The 12,706-nt window shown below is 50.8% G+C and overlaps 2 protein-coding genes across 2 annotated transcripts; both read right to left on the reverse strand.

Annotated features, from left to right (window-relative positions):
- Nucleotides 1-6,009: 6,009 nt before the first annotated feature.
- Nucleotides 6,010-9,526, reverse strand: HER10_EVM0010163 (uncharacterized protein; the record flags this gene model as incomplete). The annotated part of the gene is made up of 4 exons (XM_035479632.1): nt 6,010-6,960; nt 7,024-9,012; nt 9,065-9,410; nt 9,507-9,526. 4 exons carry the CDS (start codon nt 9,524-9,526, stop codon nt 6,010-6,012), a joined length of 3,306 nt encoding a protein of 1,101 aa, XP_035331769.1.
- A 569-nt stretch (nt 9,527-10,095) lies between these two features.
- Nucleotides 10,096-11,734, reverse strand: HER10_EVM0011233 (putative MFS transporter; the record flags this gene model as incomplete). The annotated part of the gene is made up of 3 exons (XM_035480670.1): nt 10,096-10,732; nt 10,806-11,236; nt 11,267-11,734. The coding sequence occupies 3 exons, from the start codon at nt 11,732-11,734 to the stop codon at nt 10,096-10,098; spliced, it is 1,536 nt and encodes a 511-aa protein (XP_035331839.1).
- Between the last annotated feature and the right edge of the window lie 972 nt (nt 11,735-12,706).

Genomic DNA, 12,706 nt, shown 5'->3' on the forward strand with positions numbered 1-12,706 from the left:
CACAGTGACACAGTGTGGCGGGGCTCTCTGCTCAAGTGGGATGGATGGAGTGCATTCTGTGTGCTCCGAGTTGCAAGGATCGCAAGACTGCAAGAGACAGCAAGGTGGAGAGAACAGGGGAATTGCGGTTTCCAGACCGACGGCATCCGAGGAAAGCAGCAAGTCTGGCCGCGCGACGACAGGGAAGGAGCCATGGAGGGGAAGCTTCGACTGATGGACTGCGCCTGCACGGACTGAACGCTGCACCTCACGCAGCTCACGCAGCTCATGCGCCAGGACACCGCAGTTTAGGGTATGTAAATATGCGGGAAGAGAGCGGATTTCGGCCTGGAATAGTTGCATAAGTGGCGCTGCCGCTGCCGTTACCGCTGAGGACTACGGATACTCCATGCAGGTGACGGGGGAGGGATCTTGCGCTAGTTTAGCGTTCTTTTTTGTTTTTTTTCTCTCTCTTTCTGTGCTCCCGTCACTTTCTCGTCGCAAGTTCCCAAGTTATCATCTTCTCTCCACCACACTGCTCCAGAGTCCAGGATGCTGAGTGCACGGGCTCTAGAGGAATATCCGCTTACAAGTTGCACTACGATTCCTTGTCGATGCAGTAGCTCGTCCGTCGATTGTCGTGTCGTGTGAGAGACTCAGACGGGAGTGTGTCGTGTGTGGTGGGTTTTCCTGCTCGTTCTGACTTGACGGCGGCTGATCAAGGTGAAGTGCGATGCATCAAGGTGGAGGAAAGAAGGCCGGCTGTCGGTCTTCGGCTCCTCGGATGGAAGTAGCGCGAACTAGACACTTGCGACGGCTTCCTTTCCATTGCTTTCTTGTCTCCAACCCAACTGACCACCATCAGCAGCAGCAGCAGCAGCAGCAGCAGCAGCACCACCACCACCACCACCACATCACACGCACGCTTGTCCAAGGATCTTCCAAACCTACTGCCGCCTGCAACTAAGAAAGCAATCTGCGCCTACCTTATTGACACTCCGCATACTATTGCCGGCCGCCAGTCATTGACATTGCACCCCTCCCTCCATCCAAACATTGGATGATGAGTTGTTAGTTCTCGAAACCACGATAGCCTCACTCAAAAAGGAAATTCATCTTCACCGAAAAACAAGCCGGTTCGTCCTCCAAAACCAGCCCCAACGCACACCCCGCCTCCTCTCTTCATGTCAGTCCGCGGCGGTCACCATTCGTAGTCAAAAGATTTTGGTCAACGTCACCGAAACCCGTCACCAGCGGATGACTACCGATTGTCCCACGCGAGTGCCGGGTCTGGTTTCCGGTCCCCCTGGCTGAATGTAACGATTTCACCGCAAGGATTGCAACAAGCACACAAGATACTGCATGACACGACCAGCATCGACCGACAAAAGCCTTGAGAGCTCCACGGATCATCAGTTTTGGGCCGGTCCAGAGTGTCTATTGAAGCACCAAGGGCGGCTTCGTCTGCACAGCGAAATTACATACCCTGCCGATGCCTGCCCGTTGTCGCCCACTTTCTCACGACTTTCCATGCTCCTTGCTCCTTGCTCCAATTCATGGCCCAATTCTGCCATGGGTGCTGGTGCTATTGGCTGGCGGCTCCGACGCACTTGGGACGGCTGATTGGGACCAGTTTCTCTGCACTGTGTAAAGCCCCAGCTATTCTCATCGTCTAGCGTGCGCCGCATCCTTGTATGCGAGTTCGTTAGTCATTGGACCTTTTCATTGGACCAAAGGCTCGCCGCACCAGCACTTCCCGACTCCCGTTGACTCTCAAAGTTCCCACCTTTGGTCGTCTTTCGCAGTCTTTTCCCTCCTCCTTCGCCGCCACCATGGACTGCATCGTCTAAATTTCCTGGGCAGCAACCTCGACAACCACTTTTGGAGTATGTTATGCGCTACTGCGACTCAGCATGTGCGCACTTCAGACGACACCGGACCATTGTTGCGAACCCACATGGAGCGTCCACGAAGACCACGTCGCCTGACAACCACCAATTCCACTTTTGTCATTTTCTACGAGTCTAAAGCGCTATGCCGCCCACCACTTATTACCTCTCGCCTGCTGCCTGACTTGATGGCTGGGGACGAGCAGAGCCACCCCTTCAGACTCTACCAATTTCCCGTTCCAAGGACTGTGATTCTGAGTAGCCCTCCTACAGCCGTTTTCTGACAAGATGCGGTGTGCGAGGGCCATAGCTATGACGATGTTGTGGAACCTTTCAAGGTTCAGGTCGCCCGAGGCCAAGGGCTCACAAGTGAAGCGATCGGTTCAAAACGTAGCAGATCTTGAAAAGAAGCCATCCCTAGTCAAACCTGGCCCCAGCTTCATAACAATCGCACACTACGGATACATACTCCGTACGGATAGAGCAAATAGCAACAGAGAAAGTGGACGAGCGGCAGTCGAACCAGGGCCAGCACAAGGTCGCAACTCGCAAGCCCGTTCATCCACCTTGCATGCCCTCTTAGCGCAATCAACCCCAGCGCCGACCTCGGTGGTCCCCAGTCCCCCGTCGATGCATTTGTTGACAGGCAAGGAAGCACCACGCAGCTGCCCTGCCTTTGCCCTGCCTTGTTCTGCTCTCCGCATCAACGTTCCCTTTTATCCGTACACTACGGCAGGTCGGGTTTGACAACTGCTCGCTGCACACTGTTTCGAGGCCGATGCGACGCGACGCTCGTCAAATTCTCCCAAGCTGCACCTCTTTCATCAACAACGGCTGCAGTGCACCCTGCGTGCCTGCATGCCTGAGTGCCTGAGTGCCTGCATGCGTCCTGCCCGGTGGCAGAGACAGAGAGGTCAATCCAATGCTGTTATGGCCTCCCCTCAGGTCGCAGGTGGTATATCGTCCTTTTACCCGGCTGCGAGATAACGCTCCTCATCCTCGCGCCCTAATGGCATTGCCTGCCTGCAAGCTTATCTCACATCTGAGCTAAGGTATCTCATTCTCACGCCAGCATGAAATTATGCTTTTCGCAACTCACCTCGAGTGACACGCACCACCACGATCGTTAGCGCCGCCCGCAAGCCCGTACCCACCGCTACGCTCCGTGTTTAGTTCTCCACCGCCCACATGCAACGCCGCTAGAGAATCCCGGAATACGGCTTAAATGCATTTACCGCTTATCCTTCTTCGTACGGACAGTCCTCGGTAACAAGCTCGCCGAACCTCCATCCTCTTCCCAAGTCCCAACACGAGTGCTGGGCCGCCATCCAACTCCACCGACTTTTTCGACCAACCTGTCCTCCCACCAAGTGCGTCGCTCCCACCTCGATTGCTGCTTCATCACAGCTCCCTCCTCCTTCTCCTTCTCTTAAACCGACGCTTCAGCCCAAGATATCATCAAATAACCCCCTTTTCAGCGACGTTGAATCTGTTCTTCGCCGCCCCGCATCCCCATCTGCAGGCATCGTCCTCCGGCTGGCCCCACGACAGGGTTCCTCATGGGAACTTGCGCTAGTTCCCGTTTGGAATCCTTGGAGGGGTGTGAAGCCGTGGGGAGTGGGGTGGGTGGCACTCGGTCGCTAAACGACGCTCTTTGACTATCGTTGCCTTTTCACACGTGTAGAGATCAACAGTCTTGAGTCACAAGCTGGCTGGCTTACCTGGAGGGAAACGCTTGTGGCGAACACTAGGAGAGTTAGCCACCCTGTTGTGTCTGTTTTGTTGTGTGTTTCCTCCCCAGGTTCCAGGAGTTTTCCGCTCTGGGAAAACGTCCAACGGCGCTGATCTCCGCCTATCACATCACGAGGTGGCAACCACACACCGCCCATGATTGCCTACCTATCAAACGTGATACTTTGCGCTGTCCAACAAGGTGGCCACCTCGACATTTGCCACTCGAAACTTGATGGGATTGTGAATTAGCCACATGCTACATTGGTATTCTTCGATATCAAATGTTTAATTCCCAAAATGAGACTCTTCAACGGCCAGGAGACAAGGGTGTGCCATGGTCCCTGGCGGCGCGCCCCACCCACCCCGCGCACGCCATCCTATAGGGCGCTGACGTTCTCGTCAACCCCCACGCCCGTTCGACGTCGTGGACAGAGCCGCCTTTGACGACGTCTCTTGTTTTCGCTGTGAATGATACGGCTGATGCTATTTGATGGTTTCCTGTATGGAAGGGTGATATTCGTTGGTCTTGTGTGATGTGACGTGCGATGGTGAGTGTGCGGCTTCCTGTTGCTTGACGGTATGTGACTTGAGTATCGATTTTGGTCTTAGTCCGCTGGCAGATTGGCTCCAGGTTGGAAATTCACGCCCTTGAGTGGAATTTTGATTTCTTTCGGTCAATGAAAGCATTTGAATGGGTGGTACGGATCGTCTCTGGGTGTTTTCGTGTTACGGTGTTACTTTATGTTGTCTCACAAGCGCCACCGTCAGGCTGCGCCGGAGGTACCTACTGGTGGTACTATGCTGCCTGATGTCGTGTTGAGATCGATGTCGGCCAAGTTTCCTTCTTGAGAAATCATTCATTGAAAGAAGAAAGGGGAGGTAACATATACTTTGCCGTACGGGATGTGGTCAGTGGCTCTATGCTGATTGAATTCTCGAGAGGCTCGCGGCACTGGATGTGATTGCAATGTCTGCGCTATCATCCACTATCACAATTTTGCGGAATCAATCGATCCTTTCATTTCTTATTGGCTTCAAGTCCACATCGTTGAACGTGTATTGCCTCGCCAAAATGCTCTCGAAGTCCAGTGTCGTGGTGGAAAGTACAGTTGTACCAATCTTCCTGTCCTGCTTATCCATATAAGTGCTGGCTGACTGATAACCGGCGTCATTTTGCCCCGATGGTCTACTCTATAGTCCGGCGGAATCAGAAGTAATCGACGCCCATCTAGCACGAGCCAGTCAAGCTCGATACTAAAACCATACCCGCAAAAGTCTCGCCATGAACTTTCTCTTGGACCTTCTGCATATGGTGCTTTTTCATGACCCTGGGCCACTGCTCCAGCATCTCCATAGATGTTTGCATCCAAGCAGCTTGGGCCCAGGCAGCCTGGCCCTGGATCCTCGATGGTCAGGAAGCCAAATTGAGTGTTCAGGCGTCTTCTGATGCCTGCTCCAAAAGATGCCGTAAGGAGAAACCCGTACGTTCTCAACTGACGTATACAGTGACCAGTTGTCACATCCCAAAGACGTATACTGCTCCGCGAACTCGAAGCAAGCAGCTGGCCATCCATGGAAAAGCTCAGTGATACGACGGTTCTATACATCGGTTCCGAATCGGATGCTGTGAGACATCTTTCAGTCGCCATGTTCCAAATTCTGAGGCTATCAACAGGACTGTGGTGATCATTAGACCTGTAAGCGATCCATTGGCCATCCGTCGAGACTTCCATGAGATCAACATATCTGTCAGCTTCGTGGTGTGTTTGCGCGGTAGTACCATCAGATGTGTTCAAGATTCTGATTGTCTCCCAACTGCCACAGGCAAGCTGAAGGCTGTTTCGAAAGGCTAAGGACGTAATATTCCACATAAAGACACCGCTTTCGTCATCGTCATCTATGTTGTCGCCTCTGTTATCTCCTTTAGCATCAACTGAATCTGCGTCAAATATGTGTGTACGGGCACCGGTTTTCGTCTCCCATATAGTAACCTGACCGCTAGAAGAAGCTGACGCAATCTGTCGATGGTCCTTGGACATGGTGATAATAGAGACATTGTCCGAATGAAACTTCTGTACTTCCATTTCATTTCCGGCTGACCTTCCCCACGTTGCGATCTCCTGGCAGTCGGGGTAGTAGGCTGCGAAGTGATGTTCATCAGAGTAGTAAAGACTCTGCGTGGAGCCAGTACTAGCCATGCTCTTGCTGCTTTTTGCTAGGTCCCATATTTTGACGGTCCCATCAGAAAATGCCGTCACAAGTCTCTCGTTGTCCGGCGAGAATGCTAAGGAAGTGTTACCATTCCCACAACGTGAGGTCTTCCACGTAAGAGCTCCCGTTGCCATGTTCCATACGCAGATGCAATCAGAGAATGAGGCTGCTAAAAGAATGCCATCATTTGAGAAATCTAAAGACCGGAAATGTGTGAAATGTCTCGAGTCGCCGTGTTCGAATCGCGTTCGAAATTATGAATCAGTCGACCAGATTTCATTCCCCAAACGCGAACATCACGATAAAGATTCCCTACCGCGATCCATTGTCCGTCACCCGAAATCTTCACTTTCCAACCACCCTGACATCTGATCTCTTTCTTGCATTCCCCTGTCGAAGAATTCCATATTCTGATGACATCATGTTCACCTACTGAGGCAAGCCATCGACCGTCTGTCGTGAAGCTCAGCGATTGTACACCCGTGATGCTTGCCATGGATATGCGCGTAGAGGTTTTCTTGTCCATGTTCCAAATATGGATCACTCTATTCTCCAGGCCGTATGCAAAAGTGCGACCGTCTGGCGAGATAGCCATCGTCGTGGCCATCGTCACCTCTTCATGGCCTCTGAAAATCTCGACCTGATTGGTCTTTAGATTCCAGACCTTAATGACTCCGTTCCAGGACGCGGCGGTAAACGTGTGACTGTCTTCTGAGAAGACCGCCGAGCCCACACCGGCTTTTTTTATTGTTTTGGACCATGGGTGAAGAAGTCCTTCGCCGAAACCACCGTATCTGAGTTCAAAATTTACACTGTCTGCTTGCCAGAGCTTCACAGTGCCAGCTTCAGAGGTAGAAAGAATCCATTGGCCGTCTGGTGAATATACCGCAGTATTGATGGAAGATTCATGCCCGGGAAGCGACTGCAGGTGCGCATCCCACGTCATGTCTAAGCCTGGCATTATCGAGATCCATTCGGGTGCGTGATCCTCGAAGAATAGCTTTCTAACAACACTCTCTTCAGGACTGAATAGTAAGGCTGTTTCATAGATCTGTAGGGGAAACTCGGCAATCATTTCATTGTGATATAGTAGAAATCGATCTGCGTCATGGACTAGGTCTGCTAGGCTTTTGTTGTTCAAGCTTGACTTTCCTCCCTCAGCCGCGGTTAGCTTGTAAACTTATGTCATCAAAATTGCAAACCGACTTACGATCACATGTTGAAGTTTCTGTATGCCTCGTACTGCATGCGTAAGCTCACCGAGGAGAGCGAGGGCCTCGAGCCAGTAAAGAAACTTGCTTTGGAGAAACTCATCGACAACCCCATCGTCTTTGATGTATGTCGCAGGATTTGATTCTTCCAAATGTTTCATCCAGTATGCGCATGAATATGCGACAGAAGCTAAGGGATCCGGATTCAGCACGGTAGTATCATTTCGAGCCACGCCGACATCTTGTAGCTCATAAATTTCGCGGCGTACGATCTTGGAGATGGCATCCATCGATCTCAGACATACCGCCCAATGTATGTCCTCGACTCCGTCCGGGAATATCGAGTCAAAAGCGTCCCCCTCCTTGTTGAGTAGAAAGTCTTGGGCTGACTGGTGCACGAAATAAATAGTTCCACCCCGAAGACTCAAGAAAGAACCACAACATCGCACAGCATCCTGCAAAGTCTCAACTTTACCGTCGAAATGTTGCGATAGCCCCATGATGGAGCAAAGTTCAAGCGACGTGACAGAGCGTTCCAGTATCGCAATAACGGCCAATACATCTTTGCATAGATCTGCATCCATCGCACCAGAAATGTACTGGAACATGCGCTTGTATAGCTTGTCGAGCCCTTTAGGAAAAGTTTGCAGAACCCCTTTCGGTCCGATGACGTGGGCTCGTCTTAGGATGTTGTCTTGGCGAAGCGCATCGCAGACCAACGCCACCCATAAGAATGTGTCGCTCGAGTTTTTGTTGAGGTACTCTTCGACGTGGCTGCGGAGTTCGAGGTCGCCATGGTAAGGTTGTTTCTCAGCAAGTTTGTCTACCCTTCTTCGAATGTACGTGCGAACAGCATGGGCAACGAGATCGCTGTTCAGCTCCAGGGACAGTGCTGACGTGCGTTCCGTAATCCTCTCGAGGTTTGTCTCGATTTCCGGCCAATTGCGGCTTGACACTATCCACTTGGCACGAGAATTGTTTGATCTCTCGCAAATGAAATCCAAAAGCTTCTGGCGACCTTCCACGCATTCGTCGAGAGCATCCACGATCAACAGCACACCGTTCATTATTGGATCACCCAGTATAGCGTTGAGAATACCGCACATCACTCCCCACGCGCTGTCTCCTTCGAATGCCGCCTTTCCGCCACCATCTTTGTATTTGTCATAGATATACCGATCGACCTGCGGATATCTCTTCGCAAGTCCATAGATAAGCCCTCGTAGCACAGCAGTGGCACTGTTGAGTGTCGTCTCGGTGGCTTGGCAGAAGAAATATGATAGGGTGTGAGTAGGGTCCATCTCTAGTTCGTCAATGATGCCGCATAAGAGCATCGTTTCCCCCTTACCCGGATCGCCCTTGATCCAGAGTATGTTGTGACGAGTTTCCTTATGCCATCTCCGGTAGTTATCGTGATCCAGAACCCAGGAATAGGCATCTCGAAGAAGCCCCCCTTTCTCGATCTGTATACGATCCTTTTCATGATGGGGGTCAACTTTCTGACGAAAATCAATCAGACAGTTTTCTCTATCCTGTTGCTTTTCTCTGTCTTGTTGTGCTTGATTCTGCTTCTGAATCAAAGATGACAGGTCTTGGATTTGGTTGGTTTGATGCTGCATGGCACCAGCCAGGGTTTTGAGCGAGTCACAAATCGACGAGTTTTGATACTGGCCGAGCCTGGCCCGCACCTGATCCTCGGCTTCCTTAACACCAGTGAGTTCTCCCGTCCAGTCATCAATCTTGAAGACATCTCCAAGTAAGACTAGAATTTGAGACCTGTAGTAACGATAGACGCTCTTCATTTGGTACAGGAGAAGCCTTTTGTACAGCTCGACAATTTGTTTCTTGAGTTCATCTTTGAGCTTCTTCGACCGATCCTCGCCGTCGATAAGAAGCTTAAAAAGATTGCAGTACCAATCCATTGTCGACAAAACGTATGTGATGCCTTCGCGGTTGATACTGGACTCCGTGAGAGGGTTTGCAAGGATCTGGTGAGGTTAGTGATCATGAATCAAAGCCCAAATAGCCAGATCGACCAACCTGGAGCGAGAAAGAGACGCAAGACCATGGGATAGCGGCCTGCGGAGCCGCCAGAACGACAACGCTCATCACTTCTTTTACTGGCAAAAAGATTTGATTGAATTTTTCAATGTTCTTCTTGACGGCTGCAATCTTCTCTGACTCTTCGAGCCCGGCGTCGACAAATCTCTTCAACTGGTCAGGCGTTTTCAGTGTTTCAGGAGTGATTTCGGGGCTTCCCAAGGAACCGGAATCGCCGCTGATATTCTTAAGCCTGTGGACAAGGAGTTCTTCGTATGCTTCCACTATACTTTTTTCCTCGGCCTCAAGGGCATGATACGCTTCAATCCACAGGCGCTCCTGTAGGCTGTCTGCCGACACAGAATCGGGTGCCGACAGAGAATTGGACGGCTGAGCCGACTGAGTTGAGGAGGCATCTTCTTTTTTGTCCTTGTGTCAGAACTTTAAACGAGCGAAACGCATGACGACTGGCGATTTCTGTTGGCCATAATATGGCGTCAACCAACATTAAAGACCTTGATACTCGTTGATGGATGTTGCAGTGTGGGAGGGAAAGTCGAAGAATATCAAGCTGCCTGCGGGGAAGTGTAAAGTCCCCCGAAAATTCCAATCTTGGTCGCTGTTCTATAAATAATTGCATTGCAGTACACTACAACAAATCGCCGAGCAGTCTTATTGCAGCACGAATTGGGGCTCATCCCCGTCATTCTTGCCGTTCACGGAAGCTATTGCATAAGGTATGCATATACGCGCCGAAAGCAACATAATCCGATTGGATATTTGCAAGGTCTCCGGCTTTTCCAACTCCTAATGCATGGTACCTCTCGTTCGTGTCTAATTCGCCAAACAGATGGCCCAGACGGTCCCGACTGCGGTGAACTGCCTACCGAGACCAATTTCAGCACTATTTCATACTATGATTTGATATTGCTGAAGGGGAAAAGTGGCCGGATGGGTAATATGGCTGACTTAGTGATGAACTGCGTTAAGATGTACTTTGTTTCTTGAATTATTGTGCAATCTCAATTTTTCTAAAGCTTAGTAAGTTCTTGTATCATGAGACTCCTCTGACGGATCTTATAGCCAAAAAAGTAGAAGGCTACCGGAATCGAGACGCATAACATCTCAATAAGACCCAGCAATGTCCCAGCCCAATTCAATCCCAGCGTCTTATACATTGATGGCCCAGCAAGTGGCAGACACGCGCCCATTATGCTTCTGACCACCATGTTCCCTGCTAACGCTGATGCTGCGTAGACGCCGTAAGACTGAGCCATGTAGTTGTTTGCGTAGATGAACGTGCAAGCGTTTCCGGCACCGTATGGAACACCAGCAATAATGGGAACGATCCAGTGTGTTCCGGGTCGGCACGTCCAGGCGAACCACAACTGGCCAACTGCTAACAGGACGGCACCTATGCAGACGACGCTGACTCTGGCTTCAGGCTTGACATTGCCCGTGGCCGGGTCTTTTTGATGAAGGTTGACGATGCGGCGAAGAAGAGGCTCTGCCGCGATAGGAATGAGAGTACCACATCCGATCCCCAGAAACGCCAGCCCGCCGATCCCTGGCGCCCAACCCCGTTCCTGCTGAAATGCAATCGGATACGCGACGAAGCAGAGATAAAGAGTCGCGTAAACGATGCCGATGTATGTGTTCCAAAACATGCTATTGACAGTAAGTCACTCAAGACGTAAAACAAATTTCCCAATCGCTGAGAAGTCGGGATGGGTCGACCTACCAGATCGGCTCGGTGCACATCATCTTGAGTGGCCGGTATAGATTGATCTTCAGCAATGGCCAGAACCCTTGGCCATGATCGTAGCGCGTCCACCATCTATCGTCTCCGGTTATCCTGCACTTTTCAGTGGCTTGTCTCCTCAGCAGCACGGGAGCGTATGTTTCTTTCACAGAGGCTAACAAGACAAAGACCACGCCTCCAACGATCAAGACGATCCAATTCGTCCATCTCCATCCCATGTATTGATAGACGAAGCCACCGATCAACGGCCCGTAGACGGGCCCGTTCGCCGGGCCTATGGACCAAAATCCCAAAGCAAGTGCGCGGTGCTTGTCTGAAATGATGTCGTTGACGGTGGCGGGCGAGTTCGACATCATGGTGCTGCCAAAGAACCCTCCGAAAAAACGAGTGGCGATGATGGTCGTAATGCTCTCAGCCAGGGCGCTCGGCAAGACTAGCACCAGAAACGCCGCCATGCATGCGATGTAGAGAGGCCGTCGGCCGAGTGATTCGCTCATGGGCGCGACGATCAGGCTGCCTGCGGCCATTCCGAACAGGTATGTGGTGAGACCCAGGAGCGCGACGAGCTTGGAGACGTGAAACTCTGCTTGCAGCCCGGGGATCCCAGAGGTGTAAAGAGTGCTGAACAGACTGACTACGGTAGCACCGAGGCTGACCGTAGTGACGGTGAATGCCTTGTACCATGTAGGCCATGAGCGAGGGTCCTGCGCATCTCCACTCTCCCATTTCACTTCAAATTCGGGAGCTCGATCGAGATTGGGCACACACTGGTTGAACGGCGGTGTCGTGTTGGTGTTGGTGGCATAGGGAGTAACCCCCAAGGCAAGATCCGTGGTTGTCTCGTGTAGGTTGAGTTCGCGCACTGGACTTTGTCGACCTGATTCGTGGATGCGATTTATTGGGTCCATGGTCCTGTAGTACTCAATGACCAACACGGTTTTCCCAAGATTGTGCGAAAGACCGGGACGGAAGGGTAGGGACGATACTCAGTGCTGCCTAATGAAAGTTTTGACAATAAGTAAAAGACGGGTTACATTATGTTCCACGTAATGATCAGTAGGATCAGGGAAGCTCTATGTACAAGCTAGGATTGAAGCCCAAATACGAATTGACTCGATTGAGGACGACTTGCAGATCAATGTTCACTGTGATTTCTAAGACTGCTAACGTTGCCAAATCGTACCGAGATATCCACAAGCTGAACAACGAAATCAAGACCCACAAGCTGATAAATACGATACCCTCAACTTTTGAGATTTGACTGACGGAGTATGCTTCCCTTTCAGGTAAGTGGCAGCAAATCTTGCTAAGGAGGCGGATCATGGGCGTCCATGCAGACCTGATGGGGTTCATGTAAAGTTATGACTCGTTCTTTAGAAGACCGGGCCAAGTCCGTCAGTGGGGTGATGAGCGGTCATGGGTCGGTGAATTGTAGGGTTGGCGGGGGTTTTTCAAGGGAGCAAAAGAAGTGATATTAGAGGAAAGCAAAACCTTGAACTAGTTGCTTTTCTCGTTTGGCTAGTGACGACAAAAGGACTATACTAGTCATCTCTTTTTGCATACAAGTTAGAAACGATCATTCTTGACAACGCCATGGACATGGAGTCACAGGTGACTTCGACGGGCTATGCAAGTGGACGTGAGTAGAAAAATGATGCTTTCTCGATGCTAAGAAGGATGGTACGTATCGCAAATGTTCTTTCTGATTGCTAATAATTACTACATTGAAACCAAACGTTATCCCCTTGGCAATTATGCGACCTTTATAAGCTCTTGATGAATCATACGAAGCCGTACATTTCTTGCTAAAGATAGAAATCGTCTAGAGAGTTTTTGAACTTGAATAAATCACTCATCTTAGGCCGAAATGGTTCAAAAAT

This window comes from Colletotrichum scovillei (assembly GCF_011075155.1).
Source record: "Colletotrichum scovillei strain TJNH1 chromosome Unknown Contig00007, whole genome shotgun sequence".
NCBI lineage: Eukaryota > Fungi > Ascomycota > Sordariomycetes > Glomerellales > Glomerellaceae > Colletotrichum > Colletotrichum scovillei.